The following is a 23353-nucleotide window of genomic DNA, read 5'->3' as shown; positions in this document are numbered from 1 at the left end:
CAAAAGAATAAATAATATAGTATACACTCTATTGCGTATGCGTTATTTATTCTTTTGTTCTTTGACTTCGGAACACTTGTGCCGGCTGTCAGCGTGCCACGTGCTTTTACACGATCTCGCATATAAGTAAGTTACAGTGCTTTTGCGAGTTATAGTGCTGCACGAAAGAAGAGGAAAGTGTTTCTTCCAGTGTGTTATAATATCTTATAAGTTATTTTTAGAGATATGTCTAAATATTCGTTCTCAGATTTTTCAATGAAAGTTCTAAAAGTCTTAAATTAATGTTAGAATTAATATTATTGTGATATTAATATTAAGTTATGTAGATGTTGATACTAATGTTATTTTATTATTGATTTAATTTTATAAGAAACACATTATCAGAATGTTAAAACAACATTAATATACAATATTGCTTGTAAGAATGTTAAAACAACATTAATATACAATATTGCTTGTAACGACATAGAAAATATTATTTCAATATTATCGAAACCTCTAAATCGGTGTCAAAGTTTGTTCATAATGATATTGCATACAATGTTAAAAACTACATACTTGACAACATTACTATGTTAGTAAATATCATTATAATAACGTTGTGGTAATAATTTTTTGCTTACTGGGATATATATATATATTTGTTTCATTATAAAATCTTTCTAATTCGCAATTAATAAAAATATTTTTTTTATGTTCTCTTTATCTATTCATATATCTGTCTATTTATCTATTTATTTTTCTATCTATCTATCTATCTATCTATCTATCTATCTATCTATCTATCTATCTGTCTATCTATCTATCTGTCCATCTATTTATCTATGTATCTATCCATCTATTTATCTATTTATCTAGCTATTTAGCTTTCGAATAGTAATTTTGATAAAATATTTAAATTGATAGATAATTTATGATTTTTCATTACACATGTAATAATAATATACTCGCACATGTAGAGATACACGTGCACACAATCCGTTATTTTATAAATTCTCAACTAAGGGTAATCAAGCTATATCTTCATGTTACTCTCTTCAGTTGTACAATCAGAGCCCTATGCGAGGGATAGTTCGATACATTTCGGTTGAAGGGCGCTTATATTCACGAGTAGCGCAAGAGAGAGTAAGCACGAGGGCGCAGACGCGCATCTTATGGATTTTACCCCCCTCGTGTCACGTATAACGGGTAAGGGTCCTGGTAGCGACCTGATGGAAGTCGAAGTGGAGTAGAGGGAGGACCTCGTTTGCGAAAGAGAGAAGGGGCGATAGGCGAACCAAGCGCGGAGGGAGGCGAAGAAGGAGAAGGAGGAAGAGGAAGAGGAGGACGAGGGGACCACCACCAAAACGGCAGAAGCGACGGGTTGGGCCGGCCGTCTACAACAACGCGTGACCTGCACGATATCGCGGGGATGAACAAGTCCGCGCATCCCCTTGCATACGACTTGGCCGAAGGGCTTTGACATGTGACCGAAGACGAGTGTATCACCTGGGTGCATCCGTCCGTAGGGCTGCGAATTCCTGCTAGGGCTTCGCGGTCAGCCACGTGGCGATTTGGTGAGTTCTGCTTTTTGAAAGGGAGCTGTTTCAAAGGGACGCCTTATCAATAAGAATTGCTTTCTAATGGTGGTTTTTTTCGTACTCCTCCAATGTTAAGATGGATGAGACGATTCTCTATGCGTGGCCAAATGCGGATCTGCGTACGTATCAGACACATTTTTAGCAATCCCTATCATATTTTATATTGCACAGTCACCAAAAATTTAATTATTATGAAGATTTTTTTGAAAATCTATCACGCATTATGGGTATATCTGTCAAATGTGAGTGACAATAAACTTTTGCTTTCAAGTCTATCCTTTTTTTGAAGAAAATTCAAAGAAAGAGTTGATTGCAAAGTTAGAGATTATTGAAAATTGATTAAACAAATTTGATCGATGATGCAATAAATAAATAAATCTTTCAATTGCTTTTAAACTAATCTTATATTAACAAAAACTTCATATAAGTTGACAATATTTTGGAAATTGTTTGAAATGTGTTTTGTTGCGTTCTGTTTATATCGAATTTTACGTAGAGAATACATACAAAAATACATAAATAAATTTTGTATATATATATATATATATATATATATATATATATAGTTGTATATACATAAATACATAAATACTAATACGTTTGTCGAAAACTGCAAACATCACGGTATTTCAGCACGATATATTATGAAATTTAGAATAATGCTGATAAGAATGATGATACAAATTTGTAATAAATTTGAAATAAATTTAATTTGTGATATACGGAGAAAGTCGATAGACATATTTTCTTTCTAATAATTTATAACAGCTGTGTGTGAATCATATATATTTAATATTTTATAATTTTATAAGTTTATAAATATTTTTTATAAATTTATAAAGTTACAACAAATTATTACATTGTCTACAATTCAATTTATATAACAAAAATTGAGAAATATAAAATATTTTATTGCTCGGATAATCATTTATCCGAGCAATAAAATATTTTATATTTCTAAATTTTTGTTATATAAAAAAAGAAAAAAATAATTAATTATCACTATTTTTATAAGCCTCTTCATAATTATTATTTCAATTAATTAAAACACAGTTTTATCCAATTTTCTAATTTATTCTCACTCAGAATCTTCGTTTTTCCACTTGAAAATCAATTTTGTGAATTTTGCGATGCGAATGAATCATTTCGCGATAATTTTACGAGAAGTGTTACGAGTTTGTCGCTGATGGCCTCTCATAGTTAAGGAAATAGTTCCGCTTATATTTCGTAGTTTTCTTTATGTTGTCGTAAAGTCTTTCTCGATCATGCTTATACCCTCGGACAGTATTTCTTTATTTCGCAACTCGACGCGCTGTCAAGAAGTCGCGAGGGCTATAACGTCATCGTAAACTTTCTCAACAGGCATCGAGCTGCATTTCTAGAATTGCAAATGCATTAACATTTTATTATTGATATTTTCAATAGATTGGGAAATAGCTGCTCAAGTATAGATTGAAAATGTATAAATTGCAAAACGATATGAGCGAAAAGAGTTTGATTTATCGATTAATATCGATTAATCAATTTTATCTTAAGATAAAGTTTCATATGAGTTTTTAAAAAACAATCACAATGAGCACAAAGAGAAGGAAAAGTTATATTTACTGATATATGAGAGAGAAAAAAGTACAAAGTAAAGGAAAAAAAATGTAATGGATAAGGAAATATATGAATAAGTAAGATGTGTCACACACTTACATCCTTCTGCATTTTCAGCCTGCGAGTCGAAGGCAAAGCTGGAAATAAAATTTGACTTTAAATTTAAAAAGCGTCTTAAAAATTGATATAAATATAATATAGGAAAGTGCAAAAAATAAGAAGAGATACAAAAAGAAGTATTTCTTGAAAAGTAACAAATGCAATTGTGTGCCCAGCTTAATCTGCATCTTTGCGCATCTGATCGAGGGATGAGTGAGACACGCAAACGCGCGATGAGAGTACCAGAAAAACATTGACGTTTTGCTGCAAGAAGTTCAATGCTTACGATCGCGTGCTGTAGACCGAGTAGACACTTATATAATACATTTATCAGAGGCATATACGTATATGTTGGTTCGACTCGAATACTTTGGCGTGTTTGTCGTGGTGATTCGATACGGAAGGCGGTAAGGTCTGGCGTGTGGTTGCTACACTGTGGAAGTACAATACAGAGGGGAGAAAATTGGGGGGTGTGTGGGCGTGAAGGTTGATTCATGCTGGTATAGTCCACTTTGTGACTGTACCTTGATAAAGGCAGGTAGCACTGGTACAATTTATTCGCGAATTTTCAAGCAAACTCGTCGTTGCTACAAAAACAGCAATTTTCACAAAAAGCCAAGGGGAATATAAGATGAAGTCTTGAATGAATATTGTGTAGACATAATGTTTTATCCGCAACCATATTTTTCGTATATATTCAATCACGTTCTTCTAAAAAAATATTTTCAAGAAACATAAGGAGTTAAAAAAGAATTTCGATATTTCTCCGAATTTGATCATTTTTAATTTAATTTTTCAAAATAGCTGCACAAATTATTATCAATCTGTTATTCATAAGAATCATTTCATAGATATGCGTATTCTTAGATACGTATTTCAATTTTGTTAACTAAATTTCTTCCGCTAATGATGCACAGATTTTTTTAAATACATTTGTAAAATGTTTTTATAGTATTTTGTTTCTAAAATAATTTGTTAAGTTTTTATTAATTTATAGTAAAAATTTTAAATTGTGAAAAAGGCAAATATATAATATAAAAATATTGATATACATTCTTTCTCATAAAGTTCGTGTCAAATTAACGTTTGGCAGCATCACTGCATCGACAAACAATTTGCGAATAGCACGCGAGACTCACTTAAATCATCAGACAGGACGGTCAAAGGTTAATTCATTGGAACACAAGAGACCAAGAAATTGAGGAGCAAATTTGAGGATAACCAGAATATTCCCAAATTGTACTGCAATCAGTAAGCGTCCGCAATGCCGATCGAGAATATAACCATTTCCAATTATTCCGAATATTTCCCACAAGTATTCTAAATTAATCTGTGCGTCATTTCATTTGTGTCGATTTTCGCGTAATGAATCGATATTGATTTATATCAACATTTGACGCAAGCACATGGCTGTACAAGATAGAATCAACGTAAGAAATAATGTATTCTTAAAAGGAATACAAAATACTTCACGCTTTTGAATGTTTAATATTTTACTTTTATACGCATATATATAATATATATTTATATTTAGATATTGAAGAGAAACTATCTGATATTATTATTTCTCCTAATTTAATGTGCATTTATTTATTGATTTCAATTTTTAATATAACAATCAAAAGTTAATAAATAACGTTAATTGTATCATTTTTTTTACAATTTGCGATTTGGATTAATTGTATACATTTGATATTGCATTTAGTGTCATAACTTTAGATTGTATATTTATTTATAATAATTAAAAATTTAATATCGGATTCAAATTTATTTAAAATAATATGTTGAATATTTGCACATTACAGATTGTCATAATTTTGAAATACATTATGTAGAAAAAAATTCCGAGTTTTATTTGTACTTTAAATCAACATGAATGTCTTCTGAGATATGTCAGAAATATAATTAAATCTCATTTTTTTAAAATTTCATCCCGTATATCTTTTCCATGCAAAATAATCTCAATGTCGCGCCCTTTTTTTAATTCTGTGAAATAACATTCGATTTAAACTACAAATAACTTGTGATATAAAAATTCACTCTTCATAATATATATAAAAATTGTCAAGATCCGTATATATTCTAATATCAACATGCGTTGATCACTAAAAATTATTTAATAGAGCTCGTGTGAAATAGCTTGGTATTTTAATTGAAGCTTATTACGAGTCTCTATTACATACAATAATTTAACCAATATTAATTTCGCTTGTTGCACAATTCCTAAACAAAGATAAATTTGAAAAATATGTTTCTAGATGTATAAAAATATAAGAGGTAAAAATATATTATTTAAAAAATGTTTAAAGTTAAAAAAAGGAATTAAATATATCTTACAGAATCTACTGTAAAATTTCAGAGAATATTTATTGACTTTTTCGAATTGATTTTTTAACGTCATAAATATACTTTAATATTTTTTTGCTACGCGAATAAGTCTACTTTTGGTTTAACAGATATAATATCATTTAACAAAAATATTGTACAATCTATTCCTTATTTTTTTACCATAACGCTACTCTCTAAAAGTGAATCAGTATATTATCACTGATTTACAGTGCTGTACTTATAATTGCTTGTAATCAGTGACTATATTGTTTCTCAGTGATAATATACTGATTCACTTTTAGAGAGTACTATGCATAAATAAAACTGTCTAAAGAAATAATGAAATTATGGTAGAATTATACAAATATTAATTTAGTTGAGGAAAAATCGTTATTATTGCCATATTTGTAAAGAATCGCAATTGATCGCAATTAAGAATTTAAAGAGGATCGACTTATTGGCCAATGGCTTTTTCAATGATTTGTTGAAATTGGACAGATGTACTGAAATTAGTACACTAATCCGTTCTTATACAGTTTTTGGCATGGTTTCTTTCGCTCTCTTCCTCGTACTTAGTATCTCTTTTTTCTTTTTTCCTCTCTTTCTCTCACTTCTTCAAAAGATAGTCTAAAAATAGATTCTAGTTTCTAGAACATCAATTATATACTAGAAATAAGCCACAATCACATCAGCCGCAGCCACATCACATTCAAACAAATTCATGATTGCTGAGAATTATATTCGAACTATGTAGGAAAAAACTTAAGATATAGTGACGAGATATATAGTTATAAAAAACATATATTCTTAAGTTTGAACAATTTTTGTCAATCATACATTATTTGAAAAATTCTCGCATATAATAGCGGCTATAATATATAATATATAATATATAATAGTGCATAAAAAGTGCAACATTCTATGTATTTAGCAATATAAGATTTAAATTATTTTAAAGAAAAATTATGCATAAAATATAGAAGCCATTTTTATTTATTTAATAAATTTTTATTTATTTAATAAAATGTTATATTTTTTTGGAAAAATAGTTATAATTCTAATATGCGTATCGAATTTGGAAATATAAAATTACGTAAAAATCATTCAAATTTGAAAAGGTATAGTTAATGTTGTAATAATTTTTTTTTCTAACTTTTAAGTCACAGTTCTTGAGAGTAAAGTCTCATATAAAAAAATTATACTGCATATTATCGATTTTTTATAGTCTTCTTATATCATCAATAATGAATCATCCTATATATTTTCTCAATCTATCATCGCTTTATGTCTGATTATAAAAAAAAAATATTGATTGTCAATTTAAAAAAAAGCGCAAGAAGAATATATACCTTTAGCAATATATGAAAATTTCTAAAGAGTTATGGAATTAAATTCACGGCTGATTAATCGGATCGAGTCACCGTGTAAAAAAAGGGACAAAAAAAGCCTCGGCTTCCTTTATCCGAGCACCAAATCTCTTTGTAGCGGTCATCCGGGAATGATATAATAACTGAATTCTCTACACGGTTGCTGAACTGGGTTATCTCACGATCGCGACAATTATATATGGTATGCCAACGATCTGAATCATAGTTGAACTATTCGAAATAGATTGGAGTTATTTAGTGTGAAATAAAGGTTGTATTTAATTTTATTTTAAACAAAATATATTGATTATTGTATAATGTGTTGATTTTATTTAAAATAAAACTTCATATGAAAAAAGAGTATTAAAAAACGAGAGAGAAATACAATTATAGAAATAAATGCAATGTAAAAAGAACAATAAATTAGAACAATAAAGAGCTTGTAAAGAGATGCGAGAATAGAAGAAGAAACCATTTTTAAATCGCCAAATTTAAATCGCGAGATTTACGATATTGCAATCTATCGTAAATTTGCATACGTCATCATTAACAAACGTAATAAAACTATTCCGTAGTGATTTAAATAACCGTACATCAGTACTCATCTGTGTTGACAGCTATCGTGAATTACGACTATTGTAGATTTATTACCCGCATGCATTATACAGTATGACAATATTAACAGAGTCAACGAGAGTTTATTTATAATTTTTATTAGTGTCAATTAATTGTTACTACTGATTATTCTTAGAGCGGAGACCGAAAGAGAAAACGAGAGATTAAATGAATAGAATAAATATCCGAATTCCTCGTCACTGTCGTTGATCCGGAGCAAGTTCAGCATTTAATTCGCGACACAGTGTAGAAATGTGTCAATGCGATTATGTGATGTCGGACCGTTACATTTACTATGCGTGAATTTTCATCGGATGCGGATGACAATGCACGTGCGTGTAGCATAACGACTAGACAGCAATTTTGCGTTTTCACTCAAATAACGGGTAGAACAAAGCAAAGGAACAATATTTATTTACGTTTATTGACAACAATCCCGCATATTTTTTTTTCTTCTTTTGTTTTTATAAACTATGCAAGAGTATAATAAAAAAAAGAAATTATATAGATGAATATTTTCTTTTCGTGCGACACGCCGAGTGTTTTTTATAACGACGACAAGACTTCATAGAGCAGTTTTTATCTTACCAGTCAACAATTACATGTAAGATAATGCAACGCCCACATATTATATTATTACGTGACTACTCGATAAGTTCGTCCACTGGCTGTTAGTTATAGCTCATATAAATAGATAGTAAAATTTTGAGATCGTATCACAGTGTTTGATAGTAATCGACATATGCATTATGCAAAATAAATAAGTGCGATTTTTAATCACAGTTATTTCTTCTCCTGACAATATATTTTTTATTAATTAATTTATTTGATTTATTTGATTTAATTCTACTACGTTTCAATTGATTAAAAATTATCTGTAACAATCTTTTATGCATAACAATCTTTTAAAATATTTTATTTATGCATGTATATATGTATGTGATAAAAATTGCTTTTTGCCATATCACGTAAAATAAATATGCACACTAATAGATGGTTTATTTTTTAGAAATGTAAATTACTTGCTGTGAACAGGCTTAGCATTTTATCGCTTTTTATTGGAAACGAAACACGTTAGCGTTTGGTGAAACTAGAAAATAGTGAAATTTCTCATGCGAGTATATATCAGACAAATGATTTCGTTACTATTATGTTATCGTTGTCGGCCCGCATCCTGATTTAAGGCTTTTGACGACACTTAGAGACGAGTTACATTTGCTCGCGGCTTATATAGCTGATGAATCTTCTCCTTCGACCATGTACCTGCATTGAAGTGTAATTGAAATCTGTGTTTGTGTCCTCGATGTCGGAATCGCAAAAAAAAGCGGTACAGATGAAATAAAAGAAAATGATGTGAGGGATTATCAAATTTGTGAGATATAAGAATGTTCGATAAAAACTCATATATATGCTGAATCGATTTATGAGGGCGTTCGATCGTAGATCAATATGCCTCGATCAACATATAATATTATACTTAATAAGCTCATCTTTTATTCATTGTATAGCGGAAGCATAACAGTTACGCGAGACAATAGAAAATTGTGGAAGAATGTTACAAGAGGAGGATAATACTCAATAAAGAATCAGTATGAATGAAGGAAAATAACATACGAAATAAGCAAAATATAATTATCTATAATATCATTCCTATGGTGCTAAATATTTTTCTGATGAATACGCTGAATAATAAATAAATGCAAATTGCTCGTATTAAATAAAATACAATAAATTACGTAGGCAGTAGTTGAAGATAAATCTTGTTTTATGTAATTGATATAATCATTTTAGTTATCAAATACGTATGAATAAAGGAGGAAGAAAACTGAAATATATTTATTACGTTAATCAAAACATTGTTTGTTTTGTTCATTAGCACAATTTGAATAAATCGAAATTGTCACGTAATTTATCCGACAAGGCTAAATTGCAATCGTACACGTGTAATACGGATTATGTGTTACGTGTTGCGTTTTAAATTTGTTGATTAAATTTTTTCGCAGAGATTTTCCTCGTAGAGAAAAATGTGAAAATCATAAAAATCGCGTGGAGAGAAGATTTTTATGAAATAACGCTCGATCGCTTTCGATTTTCATTACATCGAACCGATTCAAGCTGAATTAATGAGAAGTCAAAGCGCTCACGTTTCAGTAGATCTTAAAGTCCAAGACTTTTATCGTCACCGTCAAAAATACGTCAAAGCTTTACATCAGGCTACACAGTGTTACGATGTAAAATTTTATTTTACAAAGTTTTATTATTAGAATTTATCAGCCTACGCTATTATTACATGTATGGAAAAAAGTCGCATAACGATTGCATTTTGTGTATTTAAGTAATATATACTTAGGTACCCATTATCGCCGAATACTAGTGTGATTATCAAAATGTCATCGCTTTAATATATGTAATCTTCCGTTCAACATTGCCCCTTCCGGGCATTTGAATAAAATATCCGAGTTAATCCAATAGAAAGAGATTGCAGCGTCAATTTGCCGTATATGTATATTCGATTTAAATCGATTGATTTTACATTACATGCGCCCATCAAAAATTCTGAAGTTTTCTCACAGAAATAACTCGGGCGATGCTAAATATAAACGGAGAACGAAATAGCGCTTATCATTCAATCTCGATTTACGTTGTTTGGTATGAAACGACATTTTAGTGATGCATTGATATCTAATATCATTAACATCTAATAAACCCCTTTCCCGGAAACAGTCTGACGTAAGAAAATTATAAAGTAAAATACTTTCAGTGTCAACGAGCGTGTCCGCGAACGATTCCTGGGTATAAATTTATCGCAACTGTTACATTATGAAAAAGTTGATAACGTATTGTGTCGTTTAGCAAACTTTCAATATTGTTGGTTTCGCCGAGTTGGTTCTGATTTCGACGTAATCGTCGAGATTAAATTCGCAGAGGATGCATCATCGCTCGTGTAATCGCCAAAGTATGAATATATATGACAGTAAAATATATTTTCAATTATCGATCAAGCGCGAACGGAATGTTTTTAATTCATCCTGCGTGATGCATAGTTTGTCGACGAACCACGATTGCATCGATTAATATTAGAATATCGATAAGAAAGTCGAAATTGCATAATGAATTAGTGATGGAAAAATTTCGATTGATCAAAATGACAAATGTATGACGTTCAAAAATTGTTACGCGCGGTTCGCGTGTATAACGCGCAAAATTTATCGCGATATTGGTCATTTTGACCTCGATGCTATAAAAAAAGAAACAACGACACGCAAAATGCTATTATTAACAAGCAACGCGATAAGATAGACAAGACAAAATTGATACTGTTACTTAGGTGGTTCGGGGGTTTTCAGATTAACAATTCGATCTTGAAGAGCGCAATGCAATCTTGGAAAAGAGAAAATCTGCATAATAAGATATTAAAATAAATTATAATAAGATATTAAAGATAATGAATACTTTGCATCTCTTCTTATATGGAACATATGCATGACCTGCTAAAAACAAGCGATAAGATAGCGATATAACAAGACAGTTCGCCGATGACCAGTATTCGACTCGTTCGCTTGTGCATAGGTATGCGACAATATTAGCGCGGGTGAGCACAGAATTTAACACCAGTGTGTGAAAAGAACGTAACCGGAGAAATCCAGATATCTGTGGATACATGGAATCTTTGCGTAAAGAGAGATGATGCTTTACTTTAAATTATCTATATTTCGTTAACACAAAGTTTGAACGGGAAATTGAACGAACATACCAACTAAGGAAAGATTTCGTAAAAGGAAATCGCGATTGAAAAAATTTTGCAGATAAAGTTCTTTAGATAATTCCCGAAATGCATATTAAGCATATTTTCGGATGTTGATTCAGGGTTGATCAACATTGATCAACTTTCGCGAGTTAGAGTGCGATGTTAATATTTAAAACCTAGATTGCGAACGCAATTTAGTTGGCGAAGGCGAGCAAGTTAATGTGATAAAATACAGTTTCCAATGGGACGAGAAGAGTAAAAGTTTGCATTATTTACGTTTTCAATTCGGCGAAGTTGAATTCTCTTTATGAAATCGGGAACATCCAGTTAATTATCGATTTCTTGTAAAGACTTATTTATACATTAGCATTTTATTAATATATTATTTTAATTAATATTATTTAATTAATATTTTTAATTAATATTATTTTAATTAATAATTAATCAATATTATTGTAATTAATACGAATGATGCTTCTTATCATATGAATATCAATTTATTACAAGAATAATATTTTCGAAATAGTTCTTCTTAAAAAAATCATTTCTCGTTAAATCATTTTGAAATAAATTCCTTATGAATTTAGGATAAGAATTTAGGGAATCGATAAATAAGTTTTTTACTTTGACAAAAAATATAGATATGGGCACTGACACACGAAGAAAAAAGTATGGATAGCATGTTTGAAGAAGGTAAAATATGGGAGACTACAATAAAATTTTTTACGTGTTTAAAATATGAGAGACTATATATATGATGCACTGCAGAGAGAAACTAAAACTAGATAAACGAAAACTTTTCACTCATGTTGGGTATACACGTGTAGCGGTCGCTGTACTGGTGAACTTTATCGTGTAGTTCAAAGATAGAGCTATGAAAGCGTGTCGCAACGCGGCGAATCCATCGTTCACCTTTTCACGAGCAGCCGGCAGGATGATTCGTTCACTATCGAGCGAACGGGTGTGGGCGAGAGTCCGCGAAGAGCATTTCCTAGGATGCTTCATTTTCCGAAACATTTCACGTCCCGCGACTGTCGCGCGCAAACGTACGCGAGTGCAAATGTGCAAGCATATATTGTTATGCGTATCTGACATATATATTCCGTGTCTGTGCGAGTATAAATTTAAACGCGAGATACATATAGAGATATATCGCTGTAACTTTTAACATTTACGTAACCGCCAATGGACCGTTAAATAAATTTAGATGAATGTAAAAGACCAGTCGTAAAAAAAGTATTGCTAAGTATGTGAATCGCATCAGTGAATCTTCCGTATCGTATCAGCTGAAAGATGAGAAGAAAATGGAAGAAAAAGAGAGAATTATTAGATAAAAAGGAATATGTATATAAGTGATAATGATAAGATTGAAACATCAATTGTAACGCATGATTCATAGTGGTTGTAATCGTTATGTGAAAAAGAGATAAGATATTTTCACAAAGTGATAATGATTTCCTCAGAAGAAAATAATGTCTGCAAACATTGCATTAAATAGCTAATACTTCATATCATGAAATATAATACTAAATATCATGATTAACTTGATGTAATCGATATTTGTATATCAAAGAATAATGTGTTTGATGACAATTAGATAAAATTGTGTTTTATTAATATAAGTGTTTACGGAGAAAAAATACCTATTATAAGTTCCGACATTATATAAATTAAGTTTAGGGAAAAATACTACATAATATAATAATTGTATCACTACAATTACATATAATACGCTGCAATCTGTAAAATTCTATATTAATATCTAATAATTGAGTATTAATACCCATTGTGTGATGTATGTAACTTTGATTAATTCCATATGACAAAATTGATACAATGTAAATGTCAGATTACTCACGCAAATATTTTGTTCAATATAGATACATGCATTATTGATTAAAATTTAAATCAATGCTTGTGTGTCACATCGATTATACGATATGCAACGTCCCAGTTAAAACGATATTTCACGATATAATTAATTTAATATCAGTTTCAAATATATAATTCTTCTACATAATGAATGAATACGAGAGCGAATTATATCGATAGATCGCAAGGACGTTTCCGCGTCACGTGCAATTCATGGATCGTGTCTCTTACGGTATCTTTTTCTCAATTCTGGAATCATCCAATTAGATATAATAAATTCACTTTATTTTTTATTCGAAATCCGCTGATATTTCAACATTAAATCAAAACAAGAATTGTAATTAGAAAATTATAATGTTTAATTTCTTATTTCTACTAATGAACATCAGAGCCAAACGAGTTTAAAAGTACAATATATCTAAAGATAGTAGAGTACTGAATTATCCGAGAATAATATAATAATGAATTATTTCAGTATAACAGGCTTTAAAAGTGATAAGTATTACGTTAATTATGTAAATGAAATGTTTGGAGAGCAGTGCTGCGGAAATTATTACAAGGTTAGACAATCTTATCAAATTTTCTGTAGTGGTTTGGGATAACGTATCATGCATACAATATGTAAAGTTGTGCGTGAAGATACATAAATAAATTATGTTATACGTTCGAAAAAGTTAGAAGAATCAACTCTTTTTTATATAATTTAAAATTTATCTACTGTTTTGATATTTTAATATGAATTATTTCGATTCAACAATTCAACAATTAGTACGTTCATCAATGAAATACGTTCATTATTTTCTAGTAAGATTTAAACTTTCAAAGTCTTACATATAATTTCTGACATTCTATTATAATTTAGGTAAAATACTGCATAATGCTCATATTATATTGTGATAAAATAGTTATATTTAATTAATAATTATTATTTAATTTTTCATGATAAATTGCACTATTCGGATAGATTTCTTTTAAAGTTAAATTATATATGCTATATAATTAGAAAATTATAATGTATTTAATTATATACGCTATATTTTGTAAAAAAGTAAGTGATATGAGAAAACGACATAATTCAGAATCTATTTGCAAGAAATATACGTAGAATAAATAAATTCCCATGAAATTGAAACAGAGAATATATTGCGAAAATAATATTTGAAAAAACTTATAAAATAAAATAAAATCTAAATTGCTATCTTCCTATACTACTATTATACATTTATGTGCACGCCATACATTTTATTCTAAATAAATATGTTTAAATATTCATATATTTTATATATAATGCGTTAAAATCAATATTCTTCAATATTTTTTTCATTCTTTTGCACATAAAAATTAAAATGTTCAATAAATAAAATAAATTAAAATATCTTTTAAATTAATATATTTATTAATAATGTTATTAAATATGTACTATTAAATAATAAATTATATATATATATATATATATATATATATTTAATTTATTATTTAATATATTATTTAAATTATTATTATATATATTTAATAGTACATATTAATAAATATATTAATTTGAGAGATATTTTAATTTTTTATGTTTGTGTAAAGAGAGTATCATATTAGCATCTATATTTAATATGTCATCTTTCCAATTTATCATTGTGCTTGCTTTTAGCATTCATCGTGTCAATCGGTTAATCAGCACTTATTGTGTCAATCGACCTCTCATTCATTCTCTATTATCTGTCATTATAGCGTTGCCGAATGTCGTGAAGCAAAGTGGCGCATGGCTAGATAAAGGTCTCGTTCAGCTAGGGAAACCGGGCGGCATGGGTCTGCCGCGTTTCTCCCTAAAGAGATACTTTTTGTACGTGCTATGTCTAACGGGTACGCTGCTTGTCCTACTCAATTTACTGCAGGACGAGATATGGCACAGCATACGATCACATCCTCCTGGTCAGCCGCAGCAGTCCGTTCGAACTGCCAGCGACTTGTCGAAGGTACGTTCTAATTAATTAAGTACGCGATTCTATGATGCGAAAATCATTATATTATCTGATCGTATATTTCTGAGGCGAAAGAGATATGTACGTGTATCATTCTGCGCTATAGTTTGCTCGTTTATCTATTTATCTCGCAATGGCGAGATATAATTATATCGATAGAGATGGAGGATAAGTCAAAAGTGAGTTATTAAATCTTTTATTTGTTTTTTCAAAGAAATATAATCGACCAAACTAGCCAGAAATTGATTTATTAGTACGACGTTTCGACCATATGGTTGTGGTCCTTATCAAGTATACACGATGTAATAAAAAAATTTTTTATTACATCGTGTATACTTGATAAGGACCACAACCATATGATCGAAACGTCGTACTAATAAATCAATTTCTGGCTAGTTTGGTCGATTATATTTCTTTGAAATTCCCTTTATTTAACTAGCGACATCAAGATATTCATAATCTTTTATTTGTTATCTAGCAAACAGTTTAATTATTTGATATTGATTAGAAAATTGCGTAAAAAAAAAAATATATATATATATATATATATATATATATATATATATGAAATATAAAATATATATTTCTCACTTATCGTATGATGTTCAATTATAAAAATAAATAAATTTTTCCTGAGATCAAATCTCTCTAATCTTGTGACCAAGTCCAGATAAGACATTTCCAGATCCACATTTCATTTATTTTATCGCGCGCAAAATAAACGAAAAAAAAAAAGAAATGAATATAAAGCGACACAAGTGGTTATGCACAAATATTAAATCATTGATAAAGAAATAAAAACGAATTTCGCTCGCAGATGAAACCCGATTGGCCTTTGAAATCGAAGAAGCCGACGATGCGAGTATTACGCACTCGGGAGCGAGTGAAGAAAAGACTTCCGTCCGAGGTATAGTCATTAAGTTGTAGCGCGTTAATGAATCCCAAAACGACAAGTGCACGGAAAAACATTTCAAAAAAAATGATATGAATTACCGATGAATTTGTCGTATTTTTATGTATCAATCCAAAAGAAATTTTCAAGAGGTAAAAATACTTGAATACTTGAATACTTGATAACTTTGATATTTTTCTATTAATATATTGTGTATCTAAATCTACATAAAAATGTTCTATTATAAATCATGTTCTTTAGAAATCTTGTTTAACGTTATCACTTTTTCCGTGTGTCGTCTCGCTTGCTCTTGCGTCTTATGATATATAGTGCGTACGTTTTCTTTACAAACTTAGTGGCTTCCTCTTTTTCGTCTGGCCATTCATAGCTAATATCATCATTTATCATAATTTATCGCAAAGTGTATAGTAAGGAGACGGTAAAGTTCTGAATAAAATATGAATAATAATCTCTTTATAATTTAGTGAATAAATTAAGTGGAAAAATGTTTAACATTAAAATAAACAAAAAAATTTGCATATTTTAGATGCAATTATTAGATATGTATTAGATATAGGATCCGATAAAGATTATTTGGAACATCCCAATGATTTATTTAAAGCTTATTTTATTAAGTAATAAATATTTGAATAGTATATTAAAAGGTTGTATAAATAATTATATTTATATATATAAATAATAATGCTCATGAAATAATGACAATCGAAACACATCAAATAATTCATGTAGTAGCATTAGTATTGCTTAATAGTTTAGCTGCCTGCAGCTAGATATGTGGATCTATTTTTTAATCATCCACGCATATCAAGTGCGAAAAAATTGCCTCAATATTTTTTGTCATTTTCTGCGGCATCTTTTAAAAATATACATATGCAACATGAAAGATGCTTTTATGCTGTATTTATGCACGCATTATATACTTAGAGAGTCATCGTTTAATTAATCGCATGAATTTTATTATTAGTTTGCTGATGAAAGTAATATAAGAAATATTATATATTTGAAACTTATCCGAATGAATTAAATTGACAAAAATATAGAATGCGTGTAGAAAAAGAATTATATAAAAATTCGTGAATTAGTTTCAATTAAGCTACATGCGATTAAATATTGCGATTAGATATAAAAATTAGATAGATTAGATAATAAAAAAGTACAATGTATAAATCAATCACTAATTTCCAAATCCAATAATTTCCACATTATTAACATTCATTATAAAGTATTTTTGCAATATTGTTGCTAAAATACTCCAGTTTAAAAACAAAAGATGATGGCGCGTCGTTCAGTAGTAGTTTCTTTAGTAGTAGCAGAGAATAACACAATACAATATAAAGAGAGATTATTTGTTCTTATATAGATATTTCTTTTTCATTCAAAGGTATCGAATATAAATGGAAGTATCAGTTTGGGCGAAAACTCAATAGACTCGGATCCAACACGAAGACCTTGGTACATGAAAGGAGGAACCAGAAGACCTTTTCCGGCGAGGAAAGCTCGCAATACTGGCCGAAGATTGGCTCAATTATGGCCAGAGGAAAATGCGTACGATGATCGTGTGACGAATCAGGTATGTAAATATAAGATTTAATTTTCTGAAAATACCTGTTAAATTTAAAAGGATACCAAAAAAAAATTTTAATGGTTCTCTGAAATTTAAACGTGATGATTTTTTTCTCATGTCATTAATATTTTTTTCTTCATATCATTAATATTTTTTAGATGCAACTATATTTTAATTTCTTCCGCACATATTGATATCAACTGATATCAAGAGTTTAATCATAACATGATTTTGAAATCCTTATTTAAATCTTGTCACGAGTAATTTTTTATGTTATCGAATGATTCAACAAAAATATTAGGTACTAAAATAATTTAGGTATTTTATTTTCTGTGATTCCTTCTGTGTATAAAAAGATTTACCTTTTGATAAACATTTCATCAAAATTTTTTCTAAATATAAAAGCGTGCACTTGATATACATATATTAAACGATTTTGTGTTATATTAACGTCGTAAATATTTTTTGCAGTTAATGTTTGTGCCGCCTGATTACAACAGAACAAACGGCGATCATCCGCTGAAGAAGATAATGATTCCTCATGGAATGGCCGAAGCCAAAGTCGGTCCTGACATTTTCTTCCAGCAACGCTGCCCAGTGAATACCTGCACGATCGTCCGTGACAATCCGGACAGTGCCGATCTCATTCTATTTAAGGATTACGTCACGCACGTGGGACGAAGATCTAACAGCCAGGTATCCGCGATGGAATAATCGATTCTTGCTACTTGGAAAAATCACCTCACTTTCACTCTGTCATGATCGATCCGCCATAAAGTCATAATCATATAAAAAGAATCTATTCGTAAAGAATATATTTTTTCTAAATCAAAGAATTAAGTCTTTTCTTTATTTCAAATGAAAATCATGCGACTTTTTTGGCAGGTATGGATGCTGTATTTTTTAGAGTGTCCTTATCACACGCAAAGTGTCAAGAATGCCCTTATCAATTGGACCGCCACATATCGGCGTGATAGCGATGTAGTAGCACCTTACGAAAGGTGGCAATATTATGATTCCAGTATTACACAGATTCCACAGACGTTTAATTATGCGGCAAACAAAACGAAAAAGGTAAAACAAACCATTAAGATAATCTTAGTAAATAATATTTAATAAATAGCTTAAGAATCAAAACTATTTCTAAGCAATATATCGTATATTTGTATTTTTGTAGAATAAGCGTATTAAACAACGAGAATCACTTGCCGCTTATACTTCTATATTCATGTAAAAAATAACTGATATAAATAACTATATTTTTTTTAGAAATGGAAATGCCAAAACGCGCGCAATTTTTATTTGCATTTAGTTTTATTTGTTTATGAATTGAAGCGAGACTTTTACTAAAAACTTTTACTAAAAAAAAAAATCAAAATCAACTATTTTATTTTTGGTCTCTAACGTTTTAAAAATTTAAAATAAAAATTTTATTAGAAATTGTCTTTCTATCGTATAATTGCAGCTTTGATAATATTGTGTTATTTTTCCTTTTTTTGGAAAACATTTTTTCCCCAAATGACGATGAAAATTAAAAATTAAAGAATTGTTTTCTAAAACCGACGTAAAAGTTGTATAAGTTTTGCGCTGAAAATGGAAATATTGTTTCAGTTTTAAACAAACATTAAATTAAAATTCTCTTGAAAAGTGAAAGGAATGAAAGAGGAGCACAGTAATGTTTGATAGAAAACTTTTCTCTATTTTCAATACTCTATTTTCTTGGCAGACACTATGTATGCGTTATTCTCGTTCTTACGAGGTAAACACTATTGCATGTGATATACTCGTTCTTTTCTGCATTGCTGTTTAATCAGGTCGCCTGGTTCGTTTCCAACTGCCATCCTCGAAATCAGCGCATGAATTATGCCAGGGAACTCTCGAAATACATCCAGGTAGACATTTATGGAGCATGCGGCAGTCTACGCTGTCCGCGATCACAGTCGCAAACCTGCTTCGACATGCTTGACGAGGACTACAAATTCTATCTCGCGTTCGAGAACTCCAACTGCAAGGACTATATCACGGAAAAATTCTTCGTCAACGGGCTCGGGTATGTGCAGCTGTGTTTGTTACTCTTTCCCTCTCTCTCTCTCTCTCTCTTCCTCTCCTCGATAAATAGATAGAGGCGCGAAGTATTTCAACGCAAGCCGTAAATGCAAGTCGGCCGAGCAAATGCTCGATCATTTCACCCAGATGTCGGCAACCTTTGCCAACTTCTGCGGCGTCGCGTGTTTCTCGAATAAGGTGGTTGCGTGCCAAGTCGCGTTACTAGTCTCTCCTACTCGCATATCAATAGACAGAAACACGTGCGATTCTCGTGCGATTTTAATTAAGATCCCCGATGAGAAAACGAGCTTGGGACTGGTATGCGCGATATAGTGACACGCAATGGCTCCAAAGGAAAAAAAAACGATGCTCTCTTTTCTTTCGCGGCAAAAATTATCATTTGTATCACGAGTCTATTTTTTCCCTTCAGGCACAACGTGTTGCCCATCGTGATGGGCGCCCATCCGACAGATTACGCCCGCAGCGCGCCGTATCGTTCTTATATCCACGTGGACGAGTTCGAGTCGCCGAAGGAGCTCGCCGAGTACCTGCATCGATTGGACCGCGACGACGATCTGTACAACTCGTACTTTCGCTGGAAGGGCACCGGCGAGTTCATCAACACGTACTTCTGGTGTCGAGTGTGCGCCATGTTGCACGATGATCGTCTGCCCAAGTATTATAAGGACGTGAACGAGTGGTGGCGAGGCGAGGGTGTTTGCACGACTAATTCGTGGCGCGAGCACGAGTTCACGCGTTCGCAGAGTCAGCGAAACACCTGAAGAGGAGTCCGAGGATACGATTAAGAGGCTCTTCCGGCGGCTATGGGGAGTTCCGTGCGTGTGTCCGCCCGACACGTTGCTCAATATTCTATAAACGATTCCGATTCTTCCAAAATAGAACGATGCCGAGAAAGTTGAGTGATATCCAAGAACGCGTCTAATGAGTGGGTTCTAAGAGCGAATTTGGTCCCGACGACGACAACGACGACAAATGTTGGACAGAGTTACACAGTTCTAAGACGAGATCTCGGCGATGCGTGACCTCGCGCATTCTCGTTCCTCGCGAGTACTCTAGTCACCCTGCGAAGAAGAAGGTATTAATAAGATTCTTCGTCGGCGAGATATTACGCAATCTTTTTCCACTCGGCTGTTTTTCGGAGCGTTTGAGAGGCATAGGATTCGGCGACGCGAAACGAAATGCAAAGTGAGTTTTCGGTCTTATCGAGAGTGACAAAGAAGAGAAATTCTTTTCGCAAATGAATCATTGTGGGTAGACTTTCTTTCTCATAGAGGGCAATTTACGTGCCTAATTGTCAAATCTTCCAAAATAATGTTTCTATACCGTTTTTTTTGTTTTTCGAACAATCTGAAGCGAAAATCACGAGAGATAATTGAAGATGGCCATGATAGGCTACCGCTTTATATATCATGACGACATTTGTATAAGGATAAAAATTTGTGATGCTCGTAAAAATTTGAGGAACCTATTAAAAAATAACGAAGAATTATGTGGCACATATAAGAATAAAGCGCGATATTTGTTCTCTAGAGAGACTCGATTCTCGCCACGCATTTAATATTGAATGCTGTCTGATAAATAACGCAATTTCTTATAGAATTAGAATCACGTTTGCTATTAAATATACGATGAAGATATATAAATTAATATATATAGAATTACATAAAGTCATTGCAAATAATCTCCCAACTATATCTACTAGAGGACCAAGTAACAAGGAACAGAGTGGTTATTTAAATCATCAGACAGCGATAACTTCGGTGTTAATTACTAAAAAAAAGAAAAACTCTAGAAAACTCTAATACAAATGAGGCCTCGCGTATACAAAAAATTTAATTTTGATTGGATTTTATTTCGATAAAAGTTTTAATTTAGGTTTAATTATATGAATATTTAATTATGAATATTTGATGAAAATTTAAACGCTTGCGAATCTTCCGCAAAACTTTTATTAAATAAAAATTAATCGCAAATTTATCATAAAAGTTATAGTTGGGAGAACAATTGGTAGGTCTAAAACATGAAACATTGCAATTCGATAATTGAAAGAGAATATATAAGTAGCTACGTGATTCGTGTGTGACTTTCGTATGTGAACCCTGATGGTTTTGTAAAGTATTAAAAAGTAATTCGAGAGCTTTTTGCGCGCGAAGAGGGAAAGCTCGTAGTCGCTTTTTGTAGAGAGAGCGATAATTACTGTTCAGTATTTAATATTATTGTTCCCTCTCGTAAGAATTTTGCGAGAGAATTTTATCGTTGTATGTTGTAGGTGGCAGAAAAAATTCATGTGCATTCAAGTTATATCACGTTTCTAGCGAAAAATTTTAGCGAACCTTACTTTTCCGACAATAATCGTATATTTCACGTAACATGCTCATATCTATGTACACGACTACGAAATGTAATGGGGAAATTTTTGAAGATCGAATGAATTTTTGAATGCAATTAGAATGTTAATTAGCGTATAATTAAGAATCGTATTTACTACTTTTATTGAAAGAATATATGTTATTTATTTCGCGAAACACGAGATGCATTTGCTTTTAAACGTAATACATTTATCGATATAAGTAATATTGTTCATATAATAAGCTTATGAAATATTTAAAAAGTTTTTCCCACAAATTCTCGAATGCACACGAATTTTATTATTTAACAAGTAATTTCATTGAAGGTTTTTCGAAGTTTACGGAGAATCTAGTCAAGAAGAAGCTCATTTGAAGAGTATTTTCGAATAATTTATGGTAATAGTATTATACACAGAGCGAAAGTACCTGTTTGAATAATTCCCATACTATATTTTTCTTTAAATTAAATTAATCTTGAATTTAAATTAACTGGCCTGTGCGAGAGACATCGTCACATAATGTAATTACGTTCACTCCGTGGCTAGTGTCAATTCGAAAAACAACGACTTCCGCTTTGAACACTAGCTCAAATGTAGCTCAAATATATGAAATAGACCTTGATTCAGAGAAAAGACAGAGGCATTGAAAATAAAACGGAGCGAAAAATATGTATGAACAAAACGCACGTAATATAAATGTAAAAATCACAATTGAATCGCCACAAGGCGGGTTTAATCATCGCACTCGAACGGTTCCTACATTATAAATTATTCACTGTGCGCACAAGCAGCAACTATAGATATTTAGATAATTAACTTTAATTAAATAATTAGTCGATTCAGCGTATACAATTTAACACCGAGAAGATGCGCATATCTCTTGAATAATATATCAAACGATCTTAGTTTCTTCTCTTCACTATGTAATATTTATAGATCTATATTCTGTTTTTGATATTATTTTAGGCGATCATTAATTTTTACACCAATCGATACTTTAATATAAGTTACTTAAAACAATTAAAACTTAAGTTAATCGTTTTATAAAATTGTTTTATGAAAATGAAAAATTGTTTATATATAAATGAGACAAGATATTTAATATGTCTATTTAATTTGTCTAATATTATAATATTAAACAAAAAAGTACATAATATTATAATATTAGAAATTAACAATTTATTATTTATATGTTATGTAAATTCAATTTTTTTAAGATTAATGTTATTAATCTTAATATTAATTTATTTATTATATAATAATGGTGCGAATTTTTTTTAA

At 30.8% G+C, this 23353-nt stretch overlaps 1 protein-coding gene across 5 annotated transcripts; it reads left to right on the top strand.

The window, feature by feature from the left end:
• Window positions 1-170: 170 nt before the first annotated feature.
• LOC105253014 (glycoprotein 3-alpha-L-fucosyltransferase A) lies at window positions 171-21583 on the top strand. 5 transcript variants are annotated; one of them, XM_025411423.1, is made up of 10 exons: window positions 171-189; window positions 1042-1556; window positions 1657-1699; window positions 14931-15175; window positions 15999-16088; window positions 17476-17664; window positions 18130-18354; window positions 18544-18732; window positions 19473-19708; window positions 20135-20486. In XM_025411423.1, the coding sequence occupies exons 3-10, from the start codon at window positions 1657-1659 to the stop codon at window positions 20484-20486; spliced, it is 1569 nt and encodes a 522-aa protein (XP_025267208.1). In that variant the 5' UTR covers window positions 171-189; window positions 1042-1556. The 5 variants fall into 5 exon arrangements, with proteins under 5 accessions (XP_025267208.1, XP_011259050.1, XP_011259052.1 ...); XM_011260748.3 differs by lacking the exon at window positions 171-189 and having other exon boundaries at window positions 961-1556; window positions 20135-21583; XM_011260750.3 differs by lacking the exons at window positions 171-189; window positions 1657-1699 and having other exon boundaries at window positions 963-1556.
• The last annotated feature ends 1770 nt before the right edge of the window (window positions 21584-23353 follow it).

This window comes from Camponotus floridanus, unplaced genomic scaffold, assembly GCF_003227725.1.
Source record: "Camponotus floridanus strain SB8 unplaced genomic scaffold, Cflo_v7.5 scaffold4, whole genome shotgun sequence".
Lineage (NCBI taxonomy): Eukaryota > Metazoa > Arthropoda > Insecta > Hymenoptera > Formicidae > Camponotus > Camponotus floridanus.
The sequence above is the reverse complement of the archived record's forward strand: the minus strand, read 5'-3'. Positions and strand labels throughout refer to the sequence as shown.

Coding starts and splice junctions, on each gene's coding strand:
- LOC105253014 (XM_011260748.3), top strand. CDS start 1,657: ATGGATGAGACGATTCTCTATGCGTGGCCAAATGCGGATCTGC. Junction 1,700..14,930: donor GTGGCCAAATGCGGATCTGC/GTACGTATCAGA, acceptor CTGTCATTATAG/CGTTGCCGAATGTCGTGAAG. Junction 15,176..15,998: donor CTGCCAGCGACTTGTCGAAG/GTACGTTCTAAT, acceptor TTTCGCTCGCAG/ATGAAACCCGATTGGCCTTT.